The following is a 23745-nucleotide window of genomic DNA, read 5'->3' on the forward strand; positions in this document are numbered from 1 at the left end:
CCACGGCCTATGTGACACACACATGTTCATACACACGCACACACATGCCCACACCCCACCATCCCAGCCTGTTTGGAAATGGGTCAGACGAGCCGAGCCAGTTATTTGCAGCTGGTGCCAGAGCAGCTGGCTATTCATCTCCCTGTGCCAGTCCGTTTGAAGCCCGGCTGGCGATGGAGATGGGCAGGGCCGCGAGGGGGCAGTGGGGTCAGATCAGGTCCCTCCTGCGAGCCGGGCGCCGCACTCACTGACAGGCTGCCCCTCCAGGAACTGGATGTTGTGTAGCGATTCCCCGTGCTTGGCTCGCAGGTTCTCCAGCCAGTACCTGATGATATTCTGCCGTTCCTGCGGCCGGACAGGGAGAGGCGGGAGTGAGTGGTGATGCCAGCCGGGGTGAGCCCCAGGGATGGTGCCCAGCACAAAGGGACCCCTGCTTTACCACCACCCCCCCACATCTCTTCCAACAGCATCGCCCGATGCACACAGGGGAGGCTGTGTAAGGGGAACCAGAACTCCCGCCAGAGGCCCAGGACATTAGCTCCAAAGTCACCCTCCCCCATGGATTCCCAATCCCACTGCTACTCCACAGCACCCATGCCGGCCCTGCAGGCGAGAAGAACTGCCAGGGCGGAGGCCTGACCCCACTGCAGTGCCAGGGTCCCCCCCGAATGCCAGAGACCCGGGGCTGGCCCAGCAGTGCCCACCTGGGAGCTAAAGAAGAAGAGCTCGTTCTCGATGTTCTCGTAGATATAATCCTCCTCGCAGGAGAAGCTGCGTGTGCCCCCCCCGAACTCGGCCTTCACTGGCTTCCGCAGCCCGATCTCGTCCGCCCCGCGCAGCAAGCTGCCCCGGAGAGAGATGGGGGGAGACGTGAAGGTTGGGTGGCTGCGGAGCAGGGCGCGGGACGAACCCACATGCCTCCCCTCCTCCAGCCCTCCCCAAAGACAGGGTGGGAGCGAGCCAAAGAGCGACCCCAGCACGGATGGGGGGGCATGACCTACCTCTCGTAGGTGGCGGTGACGAAGAAGGCGTACACCTTGGTGTGCCGGTGGTGCCGGATCTGGACGATGAGCTCGGGGATGCCCAGCCGGATACGGTTCAGGAGCCAGAGCAGCGTGTGGTCGTCCGTCGTGTCTGAGGGAAGAGGCGTGGGGAGACGCAGGTGGGCAGCAGCTCAGGCAGGGAGCGGGCACCTCCCACCCGCAACATCCTGCTTTGCGGGCTCTGGGGATTTCGTGCCCCCCCCCCGCAGGCTATTCCACTTCTGGACACCAGGACTTGGGCCAAAAGGCTATTATGGGCCAACGCTTGGCAGGGTCGGCTACCAGCAAAATCTCTGGCTGCTGCAGGAAGCGAGGTGGCACCCCAGTGCTGCAGGGAGCAGGAGGGGGGCTCCCCCTTCAGAGTCAGTGTGAGCCCAATGCCCTCACTAAGGGGCGCTGCGCCGCAGGGAACGGAGCGAGGGGCGTAGTAGGAGTCAGTGCTGACCCCGATGCCTCAGCACGGCGTAGCGGGTGCTGTACTGCAGGGAGCAATCTCTGTCCGATGAGCTGAAAGCCTGAGCGTTTGGGATCCCTAACCCCCCAGGCGTTCTCCACAAGTGCTAGGGTGTTAGCCCGGGCACCCTGCCCTATCCCAGAGGAGATCAGCCCATGCTGTCTCCCTCACGCAGCGTCCACTGGACGCAACCATCGGTGCCTCTTCCTGTCCTGACGCTGTTGTGCTGCGCCGAACAGCTGCCATGTCCCACCCCAGAGGTGGCTGCCTTCCAGCAGCAAGCAGAGTGCTCCCGGCGCATGCGGCTGAGCAGCCCCTTACCAGCGAAGGTCATCAGCACGTCGCAGTTCTCGGTGGGCACCGTCTTCATCCAGGATTTGTGGGACATGATGTAGCGCCCGGCCTGGAGCAGCCGCTTCCCAAAAAGCTTGTCTGCCAAGGGAGCCAGAACAAGGGGGTCAGGGCGTGGCAGGGAGGGAGCTGGGCTGGAAGTAGATGCAGGGGACATTGATCCCGGAGTTCTGACTCTCCAGGGGATGGGGGAAGGAAGGGGCGGCCCCAGGAGGAGGGGGTGACGGAGTGGGGGCGATGGGGTGGGGGCAGGCTGAGGTGTGGCTTGTCAGAGCAAAGAGGGCGCTGGCCGGCTCTACACTGGGCCTCACCCTCAGGGCATGTGACTGGCATCGCTTAGACTGAGCCATGGAGGGGGCCACGCAAGAGGTGGGTACGAGCTGCCAGCAGCTGGCCAGGGCTGAGGGCTGGCACATAATCCAAAGCACAATACCCCAAGATACAACACAACATGCACACAAATCATGACGCAGGCATGACATGCATGAGACACACAAACCACACACTTACCCCCTCGACACCTTACACAACATGTGTCCAAGATACACTCCCCCCACACACGTGTGCACCAGGTCACCCCAAACCCAACCAGAACCGTCCGCACACAAAGACACATGGGGACTCTCGCACACGGATCACCAGCTCCGGATCAGTCTGGGCCCAAGAGTGGGACTGTCTTCAGAGGGCAACTGGAGGCCAGAGATGGGAAACTGAGGCATGGCTGTGCCCTGATACGGAGAGGTAAGCCAGATGCCTGTGGTTTGCCTTCATCCTGTCTCTGCGTAGCTGCCTCCTCTCTAAACAGTGCCATTGTATGAGTCTCTCCAGGCAGCTGAACCTGCAGGGGCAGGGCTGTCTCTTGGTTCTGGGTTGTACAGCGCCTAGCACCTGCTCCTTGGCTGGGGTTCCTAGGCCCTACCACAATACAAATAACTAATACAAATAACAAATAATTGTTCTCGTCTCCTGTCTCTGACCCTCCCCCCGACACACACACACACACACACACTTCCGTTCTGCCCTTTCGGAGATGGTGGGACCAGCAGTCCGGGTCAGGGAACCCCAATGATGCGGTGGGAAGGTTGTATAATGGTATGATCACATTCTCCTCTGTCCCATTCCTCGTGCACTGAGCTGGGGTCTCCACTGAGCCGTCTCCAGCGACACGCAGGTCGCTTTGCTGAGTAGCTGCAGTCAGTGCAGGACCCAGCGAGGCGTCAGCGTGGCTCAGAGGATTTCTGCCAATGGGCAATGCCCTGTGCTTGCCAGGGCCAGACTCCTCTGCCGTCAGCAGGCTGCCTGTTCCCCTGGCTCAGCCAGGTTCCTCAGTCTCCTCCAGACGTGGCTAAGAGGGACACGTGGCCCCTTGTCTAGAAAGTTGCCAGACGGCCGAGTCAGCAGGCTCCAGGGGTTTCCTCTTGCATCTTTCCCTGTTTGCAGCCCCACCTGTTCTGTCTCTTCAAAGCCTCGTGCTGGGGGCGCTTCCATCAGAACAGATGAGCCAGAGCTGCTGGCACTCGGTGGAGGTGATTATCTGGGGATCAAAGCCAGCCCTGGAGGGGGCAGCTCCCTGAGGGGGACAGCTAGCACCCCCCGAAGGTCCCTGCTGAAATCCCATCTCTGCTCCCCACTAGGTCGGCCCTTTGCAGCGGGCTACGGGGGTCTCTCCCAGGAAGGCATGTTCTTCCCTTGCCATCTATCTGTGCAGCCGCCGGCCTGCAGGCAACTTGGGCCAGACTCTCCCGGGCTTCCCCAGCGGTTCCTGACGGAGGTGGCAGGTGGCGGCTGGGAACCCTGCTTTGTGAAAAGGGGCTGGCACAGGCTGCAGCACGACGTCCCCGTTCCCAGAAGGCCGGTCGCTGGGCTGGCAGCTTGGCCAAGTGATCTGGCACCAGCACAGGCTGGCCAGACCCTCTCCCCAGATCAGCATGCGTGCGGGGTCGAAAGCTCCAACAACGCAGTGCAGCAAGGGGGCTCCCTGCAGACCCCGACTGCCCGGAGAGCTACAGGGGCTCTGGATCTGGGCCCAGCGCAGGGGGTGGCTGGAAGGGACCCTGCGGGACAGTGAGTCCATGTCCTCCTGTCCACTTGTCCCTCTACGTGCCAGCTGGACGGAGACACCCCGGGTCAGTCAGCCTGGCACAGAGCCAGAGAACGATTTCCCCCGCTCTCAGCCATTGGCCAGCCTGTCCTACGCTCGCCTCTGCCCGGGCTCGGGTTCCTCCCCTGGTGGCTGGGCTGGGCTCCCTGGCAACTGCCCAGAGAGGAGCTTGACTGGCAAACGCTCCGCGTTCATCAAGGGACGGCGAGTGCCACCGAACCAGGGTCAGCCCAGAGGCCTCCCTGGGAGGATGGAACGGACCTGGGGCCGTGCACCCTCCAGGCACACGGCTGAACACCACATCCTGCCCCACCCCCAGTCAAACTGCCCCCTCGCTCCAGCAGCCAGCGTCCCAGCTCCATCCTACACCGCCCCCAGCCCAGCTGTGTGTCCTCTCCCACCCCCCATCCCCTCACTTCTCCCACCAGCTTCTTACCTACGTCCCTCCCTGGGCCCACGGCAGAGCCGCCCCCTCCTCAGCCGCCGCGGGGGGCCTGCCGCAGCCCCTGCCTGGAAACGCTTGCTCGGGAAGATAGGGGAACTGACAGGATAAAAAGCAACCCGTCTCCATGGAAACCTGCGGCAGGCCCCACGCCGCAGCCCCCATGGGAGCAGGGGGCTGGTCCCTGTTTCCTTCCCGCCGGTCGCTTCCGTTTCATCTCCCCGGCCGCTTAGCCAGGAAACCCCGACTTCGAGGCCAATCTGCCTCTCCAGGTGCCGCTCTAAGCCGCCCTGGCAAGGGGACGATGGCTGGACGGCACCAGCCGAAAATCCCTCCCTTAGTTCTCCCTCGCTGCCTTCCGAGGCCTCTGGCTCCTGCCCAGCTCTGCCCCACCAGCCCCCTCTGCAGTAGGGGTCCCGGCCCCCCTCTTTGGGCAGGCAGGACATCCTTGGCTCCCTGCCTGGCTGGGAGAAGCAACCCTGGCATACAGAGCCCTGTGTTGGGCTTCTCTGCGCTCCAAGGTGCCCCTGGCTTGCATGCCCTTGTACACTTGTGCATCCACAAGCCCCCTCCCCATATTCGGGCACGCTGCATGCCCCTTGCACCTTCAGATGAATCCCCTCCACCCCCATCACACCCATCCTCGCTGCAGTTAAATGCCACAAAACAGCAGCAACAACCCCCAGAAAGCGGAGATCCCCGGAGGGGCACTGGGGGAGCTCACCGCCCCTACCCTGCCCCTGAGGGGTGGGCGCTACACACATGCACCAAGGCCCAATCCTGCACCAGACTGAGTTCCCTCGTCTCCTGTCAGTGCCAAGAGGAGACCAGGGCCCCCAGCACCTTGCAGGATCGGGCCCGTGGACCAGGAGCTCTTTGGGGCAGGGAAAGCTGCCCCTTGCTGGGACTGGTGGCCCAAACTGCCCCTGATGCGTCAATCCCCCTCCCGCCCCTAAAGCCATGGAGCACAGAACAGATGGCAGGGGGGGAGCAGCACCGGGGAATCCGGGGGAGTTTATAACTGTGACCCCTCCCCCCGCAATGATGACATGAAGCCCTGCCCCTCCACCTGGTACCTTCGGCTGCTAATGCTCCCAGCTCCATGGCACCGGGCGGCACAGAGGCCCAGCCCAGCCCAGCCCCGGGGGAGGCCCGTCGCTGTGGCCCATTCATCTTTCACTGAGGCTGCCAGGGAAGGGGCTGGCTGGTGCCAGGGGATGAGGTGGGCATCTGGGCTCAGACCCACCGAGCTCCACACCCCAGGGTGCTCTGGGTGGCAGCAGGGCTCCTGGGGAGGCAGGTGCTGTCTGGGCAGGGAGAGGGGAATGACCCTGGGCCTGCCCCACCCTGGGAACCGGCTGTGCCTGCTGGCCCAGTGGAGAGCATCGCCAGAGAGGCTGGCTCAGGCCCAGGTGCACCCGCCCTTCCCACCTCCAATGCTAATGGGCAGCAGGGCCGGGCAGCTCCCAGAACCTGTCCTGAGCCAGGAGCCTGGGGCCATCTAGGCTAAGGCCTGAACCCCACTAATGGGCTACACCCCTAATGTAAGGTGGGGGTCTTAGCAGACAAATTGACTGATCCCCACCCCAGGGGCTCCTGGCCATGTCTCTTCTGCCTTTGGCTGGTGACCACCCGCGGCTGGCTGGGCCCTGCCTGGGCTCTGCCCTGCGGTAAGGGGAATCCAGACCCCGGCTGCCTCTCCGGTTCCCCGTCCATCCACAGACAACGAACTCCACTATTCCTTGGCACTTGCCTCATTGCCGTGTGACCTTCCCCTGGAGGCACTGAATGTCCCACAAGCTGACCCAGCCCCGCACCCCCAGGGACCCTCGCTGGAACTGATCCAGCAGGCCCCTGGCCTGGGAGCGGATCTCTCCCTGAGACTCTGCCCTTGGGAGAGTGAAGGTTTTAGAGGAACCAGCTGGACCCAAGCAGAGCAGGCACCATGGGGAAGGGCGAGTCCCTCCCCCAGATCAATCCTCACCCAGAGCCCCCCTGCTATCCCAGACCTCAGCCCCTCCCCATCCCCAGGTCTGCGATGCCCCTCAGTCCTGACCCGCAGCCCCCGGCTATCCCAGACATTGGCCCCTGCCCCTCCCCCTCCCAGCTCTGCCAATGCCCCTCAGTCCTGACCCGCAGCCCCCGGCTATCCCAGACATTGGCCCCTGCCCCTCCCCCTCCCAGCTCTGCCAATGCCCCTCAGTCCTGACCCGCAGCCCCCGGCTATCCCAGACATTGGCCCCTGCCCCTCCCCCTCCCAGCTCTGCCAATGCCCCTAAGTCCTGACCCGCAGCCCCCCGGCTATCCCAGACATTGGCCCCTGCCCCTCCCCTTCCCAGCTCTGCCGATGCCCCTCAGTCCTGACCCGCAGCCCCCCGGCTATCCCAGACATTGGCCCCTGCCCCTCCCCCTCCCAGCTCTGCCAATGCCCCTCAGTCCTGACCCGCAGCCCCCCCCGGCTATCCCAGACATTGGCCCCTGCCCCTCCCAGCTCTGCCGATGCCCCTCAGTCCTGACCCGCAGCCCCCCGGCTATCCCAGACATTGGCCCCTGCCCCTGCCCCTCCCCCCCAGCTCTGCCGATGCCCCTCAGTCCTTACCCACAGCCCCCGGCTATCCCAGACATTGGCCCCTGCCCCTCCCCCTCCCAGCTCTGCCAATGCCCCTAAGTCCTGACCCGCAGCCCCCCAGCTATCCCAGACATTAGCCCCTGCCCCTGCCCCTCCCCCTCCCAGCTCTGCCGATGCCCCTCAGTCCTGACCCACAGCCCCCGGCTATCCCAGACATTGGCCCCTGCCCCTCCCCCTCCCAGCTCTGCCGATGCCCCTCAGTCCTGACCCGCAGCCCCCCCGGCTGTCCCGGTCCTTGGTCCCTCCTGAGCAAACAGCACCAACTGTGCCAAAGTGTGCTCCACCTCTGTGCAAGATGGTCACGAGCACCTAGGCTGAGACCCGCCAAACTCATTTCATGTGACTCAGCTGGGCCCCGGCGTGGGGGTGGGAGAGGGGGCGAGAACAGGCCTGAGGCTTCTCCAGTCTGGTGAGTGCTGCTGAAAGGATGCCCTGTTCTGGCTGGGCGTGGGCGAAGGCCTTGTTTAACCCCTCGGGCACCACGGCGCTCTGCACAGCCCCCTCTGCTCCAACAAACAGTTTGGCTGCCCTTTACCCCGGGGTCTAGACACTGAGGTTCCCGTGGGCTCCCAGCGTGTGTCTGGGGACTCCCCACCGGGGGAGAGGGGCTGTGGAGGGAAAGGGAGCAGGGGAAAAGAGAGGCAGATGATCAGGCACCCTGTCCCAGGAGCGAGCGGCCCGTCAGCCTGTGCAGTCATCTCCCCGAGGGGTGGGTGGGGACCCCACATGAGCCAGAGGCATCGAGGCCCTGGGGCATGTACAGGAGGGAACAATCCCGAGGTTTGTCCCATCTGCAGGGCCCTAGCTCCGATCTCCAGGCATGGCCAGAATCCGAACACGGCCAGAGCTACGTCCTGCAGACACCCGGTGCTAGGCAGCCCCATGGCTTGATCTGGCAGGAGCCGGAGCTGGGATGGGGTGGGCTTGTGCCCTGCCCTCGCAGGGGGCCAGACTCAATGCTCTTGGGGCTCCTCCTGTTCCTATGACCTATGAGGAACAGGAGACTGGATGCGGGGCTTTTCCCCAGTGCGGTGGAACGGGGAGCCTGGCAGGGGCAAGCTGGCATGCTCTGTGACTGCAAACCCAACTTTGGGCCAATGCCCCAGCTCATGAGGCAGCCTCCCCAGCTCGCAGGGTGCATTCCAGGCTGGACCCCGCACCTGGGCACAGACACCTTCCCAAAGCCCCCCGCCGGCCCTGGCCATGAGACTGCCCTTCTCCCAGCTAGGCACTGCTGGCTGCCCACTGTGGGCATGGAACCAAGCAGGGCTTTCTGAGTGCCTGCCGCCGAGCTCCGGCACGGAAAGCACAAGCCCGGCATTGTGGATGCCCAGGGTTCCTGGGCACAGCTGCAGCAGGGAGGGGGGGTAGGAAGCTGGGGGGAGGGTGGCTGGGAGGTTTCCTACTCCTGGCCTCCTTAAGCTGGGGAGTTTCCCAGGGCTGTAGATTACCCCAGCCCTTAGCGCTGCCCCCTGCACTGCACAGACAGAAGGGGCAAGGCTCCCCCCAGGCCCATCGCCCGCTCCTGCCACCCCACCTCGCACCCACCTTCCCTTCTTCACCTCTCCCATCCCTCCACAGTCGCTCTTCCTTTAACTCTGCGCATGCCGGTGGCAATCCCTCAAGCGTCTGTGAGTCCCAGGGAGCCAGCTGGACGCCCTCCGGCCCTGGGAGCCAGGGGTTAATCTCTGGCTCTGAGGCAGGTGTCTGTGAGTCTGTTCCAATGACCCTTTTCCCCCCCACCCCACATTTCACTGCAAGTCCTTAAAGCTCCAGCTTTGAAGTGAAACAAACCAATCAACCCCCCCAAACCCAAGGCGGCGGTTTGTGAAAAATCTTGGCTCTTTGCTCTCCCTTTAATCAGCGACGGGCCTCGCAGCCATAACCGCCCTGAAGCATGCCAGTGCCACGCGCCCGCTGTCCCTGCAGCTTGGTTTCTGTCTAGGCTCTCCAATACCAGCAACATCTTGCTTTTCATTTTCCCAGAGACGCTGGAGATGGATGGTGAAGAAGATCTGACTTCCCACTGGATCATTTCATCCCTAAGGGAGACGTTCACCCCCGTGCGAAGGGGCTGGCGACACAAGTGCTAAATGCCACGTTAGCTCTGGATGAAGTTGACAAAGTCTGCATATGGGCCACTTACGTCCCATTTAAGCCCAGAGTTTAAGTGGGACTGGAGCAGTGTGTAACCTTGTACTGACCCTCACCCTCTCAGTGCCTGGCAAACCAGAGGCAAGGATCGTTTCCTGCTGTCGCTAAAATGCAGCCGCCTCTGGGGCAGAACGCGTGGCAGCTTTTTAACAGCTGCACAGCAATGCTACCTAAGAGTCTGGAACAGCAAATGAAGATAAAGCCTGCAGCAGGTTTGATAACTGGACAAATGGGTGCATTTTACGGACAGGAGACTCCAGCATGATTGTCTGTAAACTTTTGCACCCTGTAACAATACAGTAGATTAGTAAGATTAGCTGAGTAATATACTGCATGTTAATACATAGTTCCAAACAAGGGTGTGGCCTCTAGTAAACAAGAGAGACAAAGCTGGAACTCAAGCTGGGTGGAAGCCTGTTTGTATGCTTTTGTAAACTAAAGATGCAAACAGCAGCTGTGTAATATCTGTGATTGCATGTCGCATGACAGACTCCGAGTGCTTCATTGAGCTGGTCATGGAAATCAGGGTAGTTTGAAAGGACAGAGAGATAGAATCATAGAATCATAGAATATCAGGGTTGGAAGGGACCCCAGAAGGTCATCTAGTCCAACCCCCTGCTCGAAGCAGGACCAATTCCCAGTTAAATCATCCCAGCCAGGGCTTTGTCACGCCTGACCTTAAAAACCTCTAAGGAAGGAGATTCTACCACCTCCCTAGGTAACGCATTCCAGTGTTTCACCACCCTCTTAGTGAAAAAGTTTTTCCTAATATCCAATCTAAACCTCCCCCACTGCAACTTGAGGCCATTACTCCTCGTTCTGTCATCTGCTACCATTGAGAACAGTCTAGAGCCATCCTCTTTGGAACCCCCTTTCAGGTAGTTGAAAGCAGCTATCAAATCCCCCCTCATTCTTCTCTTCTGCAGGCTAAACAATCCCAGCTCCCTCAGCCTCTCCTCATAAGTCATGTGTTCCAGACCCCTAATCATTTTTGTTGCCCTTTGCTGGACTCTCTCCAATTTATCCACATCCTTCTTGAAGTGTGGGGCCCAAAACTGGACACAGTACTCCAGATGAGGCCTCACCAATGTCGAATAGAGGGGAACGATCACGTCCCTCGATCTGCTCGCTATGCCCCTACTTATACATCCCAAAATGCCATTGGCCTTCTTGGCAACAAGGGCACACTGCTGACTCATATCCAGCTTCTCATCCACTGTCACCCCTAGGTCCTTTTCCGCAGAACTGCTGCCTAGCCATTCGGTCCCTAGTCTGTAGCGGTGCATTGGGTTCTTCCGTCCTAAGTGCAGGACCCTGCACTTATCCTTATTGAACCTCATCAGATTTCTTTTGGCCCAATCCTCCAATTTGTCTAGGTCCTTCTGTATCCTATCCCTCCCCTCCAGCGTATCTACCACTCCTCCCAGTTTAGTATCATCCGCAAATTTGCTGAGAGTGCAATCCACACCATCCTCCAGATCATTTATGAAGATATTGAACAAAACCGGCCCCAGGACCAACCCTTGGGGCACTCCACTTGATACCGGCTGCCAACTAGACATGGAGCCATTGATCACTACCCGTTGAGCCCGACAATCTAGCCAGCTTTCTACCCACCTTATAGTGCATTCATCCAGCCCATACTTCCTTAACTTGCTGACAAGAATACTGTGGGAGACCGTGTCAAAAGCTTTGCTAAAGTCAAGAAACAATACATCCACTGCTTTCCCTTCATTCACAGAACCAGTAATCTCATCATAGAAGGCGATTAGATTAGTCAGGCATGACCTTCCCTTGGTGAATCCATGCTGGCTGTTCCTGATCACTTTCCTCTCATGCAAGTGCTTCAGGATTGATTCTTTGAGGACCTGCTCCATGATTTTTCCAGGGACTGAGGTGAGGCTGACTGGCCTGTAGTTCCCAGGATCCTCCTTCTTCCCTTTTTTAAAGATTGGCACTACATTAGCCTTTTTCCAGTCATCCGGGACTTCCCCGGTTCGCCACGAGTTTTCAAAGATAATGGCCAATGGCTCTGCAATCACAGCCGCCAATTCCTTCAGCACTCTCGGATGCAACTCGTCCGGCCCCATGGACTTGTGCACGTCCAGCTTTTCTAAATAGTCCCTAACCACCTCTATCTCCACAGAGGGCTGGCCATCTCTTCCCCATTTTGTGATGCCCAGTGCAGCAGTCTGGGAGCTGACCTTGTTAGTGAAAACAGAGGCAAAAAAAGCATTGAGTACATTAGCTTTTTCCACATCCTCTGTCACTAGGTTGCCTCCCTCATTCAGTAAGGGGCCCACACTTTCCTTGGCTTTCTTCTTGTTGCCAACATACCTGAAGAAACCCTTCTTGTTACTCTTGACATCTCTCGCTAGCTGCAGCTCCAGGTGCGATTTGGCCCTCCTGATATCATTCCTACATGCCCGAGCAATATTTTTATACTCTTCCCTGGTCATATGTCCAACCTTCCACTTCTTGTAAGCTTCTTTTTTATGTTTAAGATCCGCTAGGATTTCACCATTAAGCCAAGCTGGTCGCCTGCCATATTTACTATTCTTTCGACACATCGGGATGGTTTGTCCCTGTAACCTCAACAGGGATTCCTTGAAATACAGCCAGCTCTCCTGGACTCCTTTCCCCTTCATGTTAGTCCCCCAGGGGATCCTGGCCATCCGTTCCCTGAGGGAGTCGAAGTCTGCTTTCCTGAAGTCCAGGGTCCGTATCCTGCTGCTTACCTTTCTTCCCTGCGTCAGGATCCTGAACTCAACCAACTCATGGTCACTGCCTCCCAGATTCCCATCCACTTTTGCTTCCCCCACTAATTCTACCCAGTTTGTGAGCAGCAGGTCAAGAAAAGCGCCCCCCCTAGTTGGCTCCTCTAGCACTTGCGCCAGGAAATTGTCCCCTACGCTTTCCAAAAACTTCCTGGATTGTCTGTGCACCGCTGTATTGCTCTCCCAGCAGATATCAGGAAAATTAAAGTCACCCATGAGAATCAGGGCATGCGATCTAGTAGCTTCCGTGAGCTGCCGGAAGAAAGCCTCATCTACCTCATCCCCCTGGTCCGGTGGTCTATAGCAGACTCCCACCACTACATCACTCTTGTTGCACACACTTCTAAACTTAATCCAGAGACACTCAGGTTTTTCTGCAGTTTCGTACCGGAGCTCTGAGCAGTCATAGTGCTCCCTTACATACAGTGCTACTCCCCCACCTTTTCTGCCCTGCCTGTCCTTCCTGAACAGTTTATAACCATCCATGACAGTACTCCAGTCATATGAGTTATCCCACCAAGTCTCTGTTATTCCGATCACGTCATAGTTCCTTGACATCACCAGGACCTCCAGTTCTCCCTGCTTGTTTCCAAGGCTTTGTGCATTTGTATATAAGCACTTGAGATAACCTGTTGATCGCCCCTCATTCCCAGTATGAGGCAGGAGCCCTCCCCTCACAGACATTCCTGCCTGTGCTTCCTCCCGGTATCCCGCTTTCCCACTTACCTCAGGGCTTTGGTCTCCTTCCCCCGGTGAACCTAGTTTAAAGTCCTCCTCACTAGGTTAGCCAGCCTGCTGGTAAAGATGCTCTTCCCTCTCTTCGTAAGATGGAGCCCGTCTCTGCCCAGCACTCCTGCTTCATGGAACACCATCCCATGGTCAAAGAATCCAAAGCCTTCTCTCCGACACCACCTGCGTAGCCATTCGTTGACTTCCACGATTCGACGGTCCCTACCTAGGCCTTTTCCTTCCACGGGGAGGATGGACGAGAACACCACTTGCGCCTCCAACTCCTTTATCCTTCTTCCTAGAGCCACATAGATGCTGGACACAAGAGCCTCCTGTTCTAGAGAGGGCAGGAGCAGGAATGGCAGAGGAGACAGTGTTGCCTATTGGACAGAACATTGGACAGGCCAAAGGAGACATGGGCTCAAGCCAGTGGCAGACCTGGGAATTGATGGGTGACAGTGGGAAATCACGTCCCCTTCCTGTGCCTCAGTTTCCCCATCTGCAAAATGGGGATAAATGATACTCCTTTGTAAAGCGCTTTGAGATGAAAATTACAAGGATTCTTCTTAATTCCTTGCTCAGTTTTGCTTGTTGTAACAAATTGCAGGCCAGCTCCCCTGGGGTGTCAGCGGGTGCAGCGACGTGGCTCCATCCCCTCCCACAGGCTACCTCACACCAGCTGAGGATCCGGCCCCCCCACAGGGAACTTCACAAAGAGCATTGTTTGAAGTGGAGTCTTTGGATCTCGAGCCGAGAGGCCATCTGAACGGGGGACGTGGGCTCGTATCAGCGGCTCTGCCTGACAGCTCCTCTGATCAGACCTGACTCGTGAGCGATGTCTGGAGGAACCAGGTGATACTAAAAAAACAACCCAGAGGATTCTTCTGGTACCAACATCCAGGAGAGACTGCAGAGAGTGGGGTGCACCACCAGCACCTCGATTGTAGATAGCTGCACCCCACCCCCCGTCTTGCCTTCTTCGTGCAAATACCTTGTTTACGGACCAGCAGAAGAACATAAGAAACTGCCACATCAGAACAGCACATGGTGCATCAAGCCTAGCATTCTGGCTCTGACGCTGGTCGATGCTGGCTGGTACACACCATGCACACAGTTGCCTGATACTGCAGAAGACATTTCTTCCTGGCCACAGCCTGCAATCCGTCTATGTCTTGGAGCGCAAAGCCTGAGAGCCCTTGTGCTGTGGTTAGCCACAACCACGCTAAGCAAACTAAAATCCTTGGTCTTTGGTGCTGAGGGATCCTGCATGCAACAAAGTGATCTGCAGGGCCAAAATGCAGCCACCTCTGGGGTGGGACGTGGCAGCCGAGCAGGAAGTGAGGAAGCATCCTGCATCCAGCAGTGCTCAGGGTTGGCTGGCCATGGAGCTCGGTGTTGGAATTCTGCCTGGTGAGCTGTCAGGGACCCCGTTGGTGCACAGACATGGTAGCAGGGTTATAATGAAACTGTGGGCTCCCTTATATGTCAGTGACTCACATGTCGGCCTGTCTGGTGGTTTCTCTGTCCGCATCATTGCCGCCGTCTAGTTCGTTAAGGCACCTGATCAATGTGCGGTAATGAGGCTGCTCGTAACTTTCCCCATGTCTGTGGGCTTCTCTTGCCCCAGCCCCAGCTCCCCTGACCAGGAGCGGCAGCTGCAGGTCCTGCGGCTCTCCCTGACCTGGCAGCCTGCGTGCTGACCCTTCCTCCAGCGCTCTTGGCATTGGCATCGCAACCCTCTCACTGGTGCGAGAGGGAAGCCACGTGACCGCGGAGCCCCCCTGAAGGCGGGAGTTAGCGACCGAGGCTCAGACTGCTCGTGACAGAGCTGGTCCAAGGGCTGGAGGCCCTGCACTGGGTCCTCGTCCTTGTAGGAGTCCTGGTGACAGCTGCCTTCGCTGCTGATGGGAGATGCTGAGGCGCTGGTAATGCCAGGACTGAACAGGCCAAAGTGACTGAATCTGCGGGGGATCCTTGGGGGCCCACTGGGGGGGTGTCCTACAGGAAGCTTGTCCGTACCGCACCTGACGCGGGAACAAAGGCCCCTCGTCTCCAAGGGCCGATCCGCGCCAAGCTCAAGTGCAATAAAGAGAGCGACTGTCCCTGCCCTGGACCCTGCCCAACAAGTGCCATTCTGCTTTCTCCTCCCCGCAGCAGATGTGGCTCTTGCAGAGCCTGGCCTGGCCTCTGAGCCCAGCCCCCAGTCGGTCTCCTGCTAATGCACCCGATTTGCATTCTGCTTCGCACCCCCATTGCTGGCATCTGACTGCCCCCAGCCCTAGGAAACAGCTCCCAGCCCAACTCCCTCTAATTCACACCTCTGCACGGGGCTGAGGACCCAGCTGGGCTCCCAGAGAACCTGGGGCAGCACACCCTGCTTGGGAGAGCAGGACCCTTTCCTTTCCCACCACCAGAAAAGCTGCTTATGTTGGCAGAAGCCCAGCTCTGGAGCAGCTCGTGCCCCTGGGATCGGAGTGATCACAGCCTGTGGTGATGGTGACGCTGGACTGCAGACACAGCGAGCTCAGGGACCACCGGGTCGGATGCCCGAAGAGAAGCAGGGACCAAGCAGCCCTAAGAGTCCAGGTTGTGGAATAACCACCCAGGAGTGTTCGGAAGCAAAGGGCTCCCTGCTTGTCACGGAGTGTGGGGGAGTCCAGGCCCTGCACCCCTCTTCCTGGGATCCACTGAGACTCTCAGCCAGCCAGTAAAACAGAAGGTTTATTGGACAACAGGAACACAGTCCAAAAACAGAGCTTGTGGGTACAACCAGGACCCCTCAATCACGTCCTTCTGGGGGAGCAGGGAGCTTAGACCCCAGCCCTGGGGTTCCCTGTGTTCCTCTCCCCAGCCCCAAACTGAAACTAAACTCACCCAGCAGGTTCCCTGCTGCAGCCCCTGTTCACATTCCTGGGCAGAGGTGTCACCTCCCCCTCCCCCTCCTGGCTCAGGTGACAGGTTCTCAGGTCTCCCATCCCCAGGGCACATTCCCAGGTCAACACTCCCCCCTCCCTGCTGAGTCACATCGTCACACTGCTGACCGACTGAACAGGAACTCTGATCTTTGTGCTCTGAAAGCCCAAGCTCCAACCCCTTCAGCTAAAGGAAATTCACCACACGCAGTCAGCTGTATAGGGCCTATGACATACGGATGAGCAGTTTAGCTCCATCCAATAGAGGGCATCAGTGTGCACACACCTCCCATTCAACTCGCTGCACTACGCTCTTCACCCTACTTAGCCTGAAGGATCCACAGAGCCATATAAAGAGTCACTACCCAGGAATTTAGGACAGGAAGTGAAGGAGGCTCCTGCATCCAATCACCACCACCCTGGGTATTTGGGAGGAAGGATGGAATGAGCCTACGTTGGAATTGGCCCCCTCCTACTGCCATCGAGTGGGGCGCCCTCTACAGCACCGGCTCGGTGTCAGAGCCGCACCTGCTGAGTCAGCAATGCAGCCCCAGGAGTCTCCTACTCCAGTGCTGACCCAGCCCAGCGGGAGCGCTGAACCCCTGGCCTAGGGCAGCCTCCCTCTCCCCCTGACAAAGCAAGGAGCTGCTAAGGGCTACATCAGCTGCTGCAGTGCCAGCCTAGGGGGGTGTTCACATGGGCACGGCTTTAAAGTGATCTGAGTCCAGCCCCGGCCCACCACACGGGATGGAATTCACGAATAAGCTACACCCAGAGCCGTGGCTCCGGCAACTGGGAACCCTCCTCCACCATGTTCCCAGCCACATGGAAGAGGTTTGCTTGGCAAAGAGCCTTCAGCCTCAGGGGGCTTTCCCAGCATTTCCACACCGGCCATTTATTGATTTCCCAGCCCAGAGCCAAGTCCCAGCACCGCCGCCCCAGAGGAGAAAGCAGGTTCGATGAAAGAACTCCTGATGGTTAAAGAAACAGCTCCACATCTCCATGTCCCCACCCTGCTTTGTCTCCCAGCCGGGTTCTCTCTGTTTCTAACCGTCTCATTTCTGGCGTCTTGGCTTCTCTTCCAAACGCAGCCCTTTCCCATCTCTGCAGGGAGGAAACTCGTTTCTCAGCTTTGCCTGGATTCCAAGTACATTCGTTCTCTTGAGCTTCTTCCAGATCTTTATTGTTAACAAGCTTCTGTTCATCACATCTAGGAAACGGAGAAATAAACTCCTGCCCGCAGCAAACCTGAGAGAGAATAAAGTCATGCCCAAGGGCTCTTCCTTCACTGGCAAACACCAGCAACCAGGGCATTGCTAGATATGGGTCCTGCCAGTTGTCTGGCTGATGATGCTTTGCCTTGACTGTACATAGCTCCTTCCACGGGAGCGGCTTTGAATGGTAGGGGATTCTCATCCCTGTTTTACTGATGGGGAAACTAAGGCAGGGAGCAGGACAGGGACTCCCCCAGAACTGCATACCGAGCAAGTGGCAGAGTCTGTGCTGGGCCCCATTGGTGCAGAGATCCAAGCAACGAGCACACGCTGCTTATGCCGAAGGCCAGCACGGGTCCCGGGCGTGCCGGGTTCCAAAGGATCTCTGCACTGCAGGAGCTGGGACGCGGCTCAGCCAGGCCCAGGGGTGTCCGCCCCATGAAGCGAAGCCCCCAGACCCCAAGCTGCGATTGATTCCAAGAAGCAGATTCCTCGCACCAGGCGGGATGAGCTCATCCTCCTGCCGATCATGAATTATTAAAGCCTTGCTCCAAGAGTTGTGATTACAGGCTGGGAAACAAAGGGCTTCAAGTGGGCAGGCAGGCGGCACTGCTCTGGGAAGGCAGGAGTGTGTGCTACTCATGCAGATGCACACGCCACTCACACACATGCACACTCACATGTACAGGCATGTTAACACACACGCGTTCACAGAGAGGCACCCGCCAGCACTCAGATCCCCTGCACCTGCCAGCACACACGCTAGTGTAAGCCAGTACACGTGCACACAGATACACGTGCTAAGTGTGCATGCGAACGTACATGCCCGGATGTGAACATGCCTCCCAGACCCCTGGGAAACGGGAGCATGTATGTGATGGGGAGGCGAGAGTCCCCAGGGCCAGCACTGCTGCTGTCTGTGATTCGTGCTTTCTGCTTTGGCCGCGCAGGCTGGGCAGAGCTCCACTCTCTGGCGGTGAATGAACAAAACCTCCACCACCACCCCGGCAAGGCAGGGCCCCCTGCAACCACCCAGCTGGGGAGGGGCCCGGGGCCTTACATTTCCCCCCATGCCAGTACCATGTCTGCTTCTGGGGGCTGGGCCCTGCTCCCTCCCTGGTGCAATGGGACATCCAAAGCCGGCCCCCTCCCATGTTCTTCATTTCCAGCTCCCACTGTGGGAGACAGAAACTTAGTGCAGGAAAGTCCTGCCAGAGCCCAGCTGCCCTCAGCGCTGAGTCTGCAGCTGCATCATGCCTGGCTCGGGCCCCTCTGCGATCAGGGTCAGCTACCCAGGCTCTACGCAGGAGCCTGTGCTCCCGTTCCTAGCTCCCAGGAAGCCCCACTGCTCCATCACAAAAGCCTCATGAATAGCGCATCTTTCTGGGTAATGTAATTGTTTCTCCCATGGCAGGATCATGTGCCAGCCAGAGAGGTTTGCAGCCCTCCTGTTCCAGGCCTTGGAGAGATCCTTGATGCAAGGGATGGAGCAGGTAATAATAATCCAGAGCCCATCTCTGGCGCGTCTCCACCGAGGATCTCAAAGCGCTTTACAAACCTGAATGTAGCAAACCTGACAAGCCCCATCCCGGCAGGTAGTGAACTGATTTTGCCCAAGGTCACCGAGCAAGTGAGAGGCTGAGGCAGAAAAGAACCCTGGAGTCCTGACTGCCAGCCCCCAGCTCCAACCCTGCTCCAACTCAGAGACTAGAACAGAATCCAGGTGTCTCAACTTTCACTGCTCCCTGCTCTAGCCACTTGAGCACATTCCCTTCCCTGAGCTAGGGGATAGAACCCAGGAGTCCTGGTTTAGTCCCCCTGTGAGAACAGACACAACAGCAACGCTGACAGCTCCCTGCAGAACTCACGAGACAAAACCAAATTCTCGTGTCCATTCCACCACCGCAACTCGGGAGTCACTCTCCTGGTGCCAGTGAAGTGACTCCAGATTAACCCTTGTGTAAATGGGAGCAAAACCTGGCCTTCTAGAAATAACTGGTCACACTCAGCGCTGGCGTGACTCCCTTGGAATCAGTGGACCCTTTTGGGCTTGAAACCTCCCATTCAAGCCAGGGGCTGCCTCAGGGCTTTAACGCCAGTGATTGGGTTTAGCTGCATTTCCCGTTCCCGTTCATAGCACCCCCCGTCGCCGGGCTCCCCTGCAGCTAACCTTGGGCTCGTCAGACTAAGGTCACGAAAGCCGCAGAGCGTTTTGGTACCAATACATCACCAGCCCGGCCTCCCAGGGAAGCCCAAGGCGGCGCTTTGACCCGCAGCGCTGCTGTTTACTAGGTTCTCATCGCCAATTACGCTGCCACGGACGCCCAGTTCCTGGGAGGACATAAATTAGGTCACTCTTCATGCGCCCGCATCCGTCTGGGAAATTCAGTTGCAGGGTTTTTCCCGTATCACAGATCCAGGCGGCTACCGGGGCCTTTGGGGATTCTTGCCCCCCAGCCCCCTTTCCTCTTCTCCCCATTTGCCGCACGTTGAGCCCTCTGGATCCGAGCAGAACCACAACGCCCCGACGGGCCCTGACCGCAACTCCTCGGGCCCAGGCGCCGAGGAAGCCAGGGGGGGACCACATGGTCCAGGGCGTTTTAGGACACCCCCCCCCCGCCATACATCTTGCTGCCTTGAAGGAGAATTCCTGCCCCCCCCCAGCCTAGCTCTCCCCCAACTCTGCTCCCCAAACCCCTGCTGGCTTCACTGGCAGCAGCTGGGTGGCATCTGCAGGGAGCGCTCCTGCCCCCCCGCTCCACGTCCTGCACACGGTCAATGGGGAAGGGCCCAAAGCAGAGGCAGGAGCGACCCCCGCGCCGTGGCTGCCGCCCCCCCGGGGCTGCGGGCAGCGGCCGTGCGCGGGGGCCAGGCAGGGAACCTGCAAAGGCGCTTTCGGGTTACAGCAAACACGAGACCCCCCCGGCAGGGGCTGCTCTCGCTGCGGGGGTCGGTCCAAGCCCGGGCCAGCGGGATTTTACCGCAGCGCTGCAGGGGCTGGCCCCGCACGGAGGCTGCGGGTGGGGGGCGCCCCCCCCCCGCAGGACCCGCACGCTCGAGCCTACCCAAGACCCCGGCCGGTGCCGGCTCCGCGTCCGCCGGGGCTCGCCTCTGCCGCTCGCCCTCCTGCGCGCCCGCCTCGGGCATCCTGGCGAGCCGCGGCCCGCGGGCTCAGCGGGGCTGCGGCGGGGGGCGCGCGGGGGGCCGCGCCATGGGGGCTCCGCTCCGGCTCCCCGCTGGTCCTCGCGCGCCCGGCCGCGGCGCCCCGAGCCGGGGGAGGGGACAAAGGAGGCGCGGCGCGGCGAGCGGCGGGTTGAATAGTCTGGTTGGCCTCCGCCGCCCCAGCGCAATCCGGAACTCTGGGGGGACGGCGGGGAGGGGGAGGGATGGGGGGGAATGGTGGGGGGGGGATGGATGAAGGGGTAGGTTTGGGGGTCGGTGGGAGGAGGGGGGCAGGTAGGTAGGGGGAAGGGTAGGTACGGGTTTAGGTGGGGGATGGGTAGGGATGGGGGTGGATGAATGGATGAACAGAGCCGTAAGTATGTGAGGATGGATGAAGGGTAGGTATGGGGGGGATGGATGAAGGATAGGTATGGGGGGGATGGATGAAGGGGGAGGTATGGGGGTGGATGGATGAAGGATAGGTATGGGGGGGATGGATGAAGGGGGAGGTATGGGGGGAATGGATGAAGAGGTAGGTATGGGATGGGTGGATGAAGGGATAGGTATGGGGGTGGATGGATGAAGGGGTAGGTATGGGGGGATGGATGAAGGGTAGGTATGGGGAGGTGGATGAAGGGGGATGTATGGGGGTGGATGGATGAAGGATAGGTTTGGGGGGGATGGATGAAGGGGTAGGTATGGGGTGGGTGGATGAAGTGGTAGGTATGGGGGTGGATGGATGAAGGGGTAGGTATGGGGGTGGATGGATGAAGGATAGGTTTGGGGGGGATGGATGAAGGGGTAGGTATGGGGTGGGTGGATGAAGTGGTAGGTATGGGGGTGGATGGATGAAGGGGTAGGTATGGGGGTGGATGGATGAATAGGTATGGGGGGATGGATGAAGGGTACGTATGGGGGGATGGATGAAGGGGAGGTATGGGGGGAATGGATGAAGAGGTAGGTATGGGGTGGGTGGATGAAGGGATAGGTATGGGGGTGGATGGATGAAGGGGTAGGTATGCGGGGGATGGATGGTTAGGTATGGGGGGATGGATGAAGGGGGATGTATGGGGGGATGGATGAAAGGGGAGGTATGGGGAAACTGACTTTCCCAGTATCACACACAGCAAAGCATTGGCAGAGATGGAAGTTGAACCCAGGAGTCCAGATCTCAAGTCCTGCTCTCTACGCCTCCAATAATAACCCCCCTTTTTTGCCCACTGTCAGAGGCAGAAAGTTAGGGGCAGAGCAGGGAGTAGGACCCAGGAGTCCTCACCCTTCTCTTGCCCCTGGACTCCACTGCCCTCCCAAAGCTGGGGACAGGACCCAGAAGCTCTGAATCCCAGTCCCCTTGCTCTAGCCACCAGGCAACACTTCCCCTTACCCCCCCCCCACATCTTACTACTTGGTATTCCCGCCATGACCCGGGATTGCTTTCAACCCCCGAGTCATGCTGTTATTTCTAGAGCCAGGCTAGCACAGAAATACATCCAGGTAACCTGACCTGGGCTACAGAATGCCTTGCTAATCTTTAGCGATCCATTTATAAATCTTCTCTGATCCCCTGGTGTAGCATGACTCAGTACCTCTCTGTCCCCCCAGCAACTCCCTGGGGAGATTCTGGGGGCACACGCTATGTAACTCTTTTTGATGCCATCAGTCACTACAGGCCTGACTCTCACACCGTTACTGCCATCTCTTGCTGTAATGCAGCCCCCTGTGCACAGGCCATGGGGCATAGCTAGATATTACCCCGCACTGTACTTGCCAGCCTAGACAGTCGCGCTTTCCAACACAGGCGGGAGGGGTAGATATGGGGGTAGGGAGTAGGTGGGGCTGGCTTTGATACGCAGGTACGCAGCTGGGGGTTCGTGTTCTGCAGGCTCCACGATTTACGAGAATGTGGCTGTCGCAGCTGGTGTCAAATGCAAGTCTTGCCCAACTTCCTCAGTGCTTTAAGCTGCTCGTTGGCAGCTATTCTAGTGCAGCATATTTGGCGCCAGATCCGACCGGGACGATGTACGGCCCCACAAAGCGGATTCTTTTTCCCTTATGCGCTTATTTTTTTTCGGTGGGGTTGGGTCTTTGAAAGATGGGGCCATTGGGAATGGGGAATGGGGCCCTTCGCCTCTCTAGAGAGTACAGCCCCAGGTCAGGGGACCTGGCTGACCCCAAGTGTGTGTGCATGGGAATGGGATATGGAGCCTTTCACCAGTAGGGGCTGCCAGTTCTAATCCCACCCCAGGTCGGGGACTGACTGGCTCAGGGGGATCAGGGACAGGGTATAGGGCCTTTCCCCTCTAGAGCACCAGTCCAGTCCAGTCTGTCTAATCTATCTCAATCCCGAGCTCCTGACCTCTCTGGGTGCGGCATCTGAGTGTGGCAGGCATGGTTAGACAGACAGACCAAGAAGGTGTTAATCAAAGACCAAAATCTCTCGGCCTGCTGCCATAACAAATATTGACAATCGTGCCACAAACCAAGCAGTGACAGAACTGTCCCCGCAGCCCATGGGTTCCTCTGTGCTTTTACAGTAAGGCATGTGTGCTTATTCCCCACACCCCACCCCACCCCCACTCCCCTGGGTTAGAATTTCCTCTAGTTGCTCCTGTCAGGGAGTGGGAGTCAGGGCTCCAGCAGGGCATCGGGGGGGGGGGTGCTGCCCCTATTGTCAGCAAATGCCCCTGTAAGCTGTGACTTGGGCTTTCTTTTCCCCCATCCCTGGGGGCAACCTTTCCCAGAACTTTCTGAATTATTCAAACCTATTATGGGAGGGATCGGTGCCAGAAAAGGTTTCTGGGGACCTGCAGTGTGTGCGCATGTGTTCGTGTGAGAGAGTGTGTGAAGTTATTTAGAATGGTTATATTAGCAGATAAGTTTCTCTTTTGATGATAGAATGTTTTATGGGGGGGGGTGTACATGTGGGAGGTGTATATATATGGAAATGTGTATTTGTGTGTCATGACTGTCCTGTATACACATGCACCATAGGGAGTGTGGGAAACACATCCTGGGTGTGTTTGATGTGGGGATGGTTGTATGTGTGTCTGTGTGTATATACCACGTGCATGTGACCTGGGGTGTGTCTGTTTGTGTGTGGGCATGAGACATACTCTGTGTGTGTGTGTGTATGTTGTGTATCATCTTAAACATGTGTGAAACCTGCCTGCGGAGGGAATTGGGTCAGGGCCCTGCCACCTGAATCACCCTCCTCTGCTGGGAACCCCAGATCCTGTTCTTGCTGTTTAGGATGGCGGGGGGTGAGGTGTATTTGTGGGGCTGGCTGCACGGTCTCCCTTGGGAAACACTCCTCTAGCCAAGAATTCCTCAGCTTTGCACAGAAAGACCTGGCCTGGGGGTGGGACTCCATGTACTTGGTTAAACGAGTCAGGATCTAGACTGGAAGGCTCTGGGGCAGGGACTGCCTCTTATTGTGTCTGGGCATCACCCAGCACAGACAGACCCTGGGCTCGCAGTTGAGACCTCTACCTACTGCCAGGACACAGTTATAATAACGCTAGTAAGTCCTGATGTGGGGGGAAATCTCCCTGGGATTGGAGTTCATGATGGCACTGTGGCTTTATCCCACCTTTCCCTGGTCCGATCTCTACAATGCTCATCTGAGCCAGCCACCCCCTCCCAAGGCCTTCCCTGGCTGGGGACTGACAGGACAAAGGGCAAATGAATAGATCCCTTGGGAGGTAGGAAAGTGTCATTAATGACCTTATACCAAGGGGGAAACTGAGGCACGACACTGTCTCACCTGTGGGCACAGGT

At 58.5% G+C, this 23745-nt stretch overlaps 1 protein-coding gene across 1 annotated transcript in view; it reads right to left on the reverse strand.

The window, feature by feature from the left end:
- The window catches only part of ANO8 (anoctamin 8), a 31860-nt gene extending 11805 nt beyond the window's left edge, over nt 1-20055 (reverse strand). The window contains exons 1-5 of the mRNA XM_084614206.1: nt 19872-20055; nt 1819-1929; nt 1002-1134; nt 705-843; nt 249-345 (exon numbers count right to left, since the gene is read on the reverse strand). Of these exons, the coding sequence (XP_084470332.1) occupies nt 249-345; nt 705-843; nt 1002-1134; nt 1819-1929; nt 19872-19953 (562 nt within the window). The 5' untranslated portion in view covers nt 19954-20055. The remainder of the gene's footprint in view (nt 1-248; nt 346-704; nt 844-1001; nt 1135-1818; nt 1930-19871) is intronic.
- Nucleotides 20056-23745: the final 3690 nt, after the last annotated feature.

The sequence above is a fragment of the Lepidochelys olivacea genome (genome assembly GCF_965140295.1).
Source record: "Lepidochelys olivacea isolate rLepOli2 genome assembly, chromosome: 25".
Classification (NCBI taxonomy): domain Eukaryota; kingdom Metazoa; phylum Chordata; order Testudines; family Cheloniidae; genus Lepidochelys; species Lepidochelys olivacea.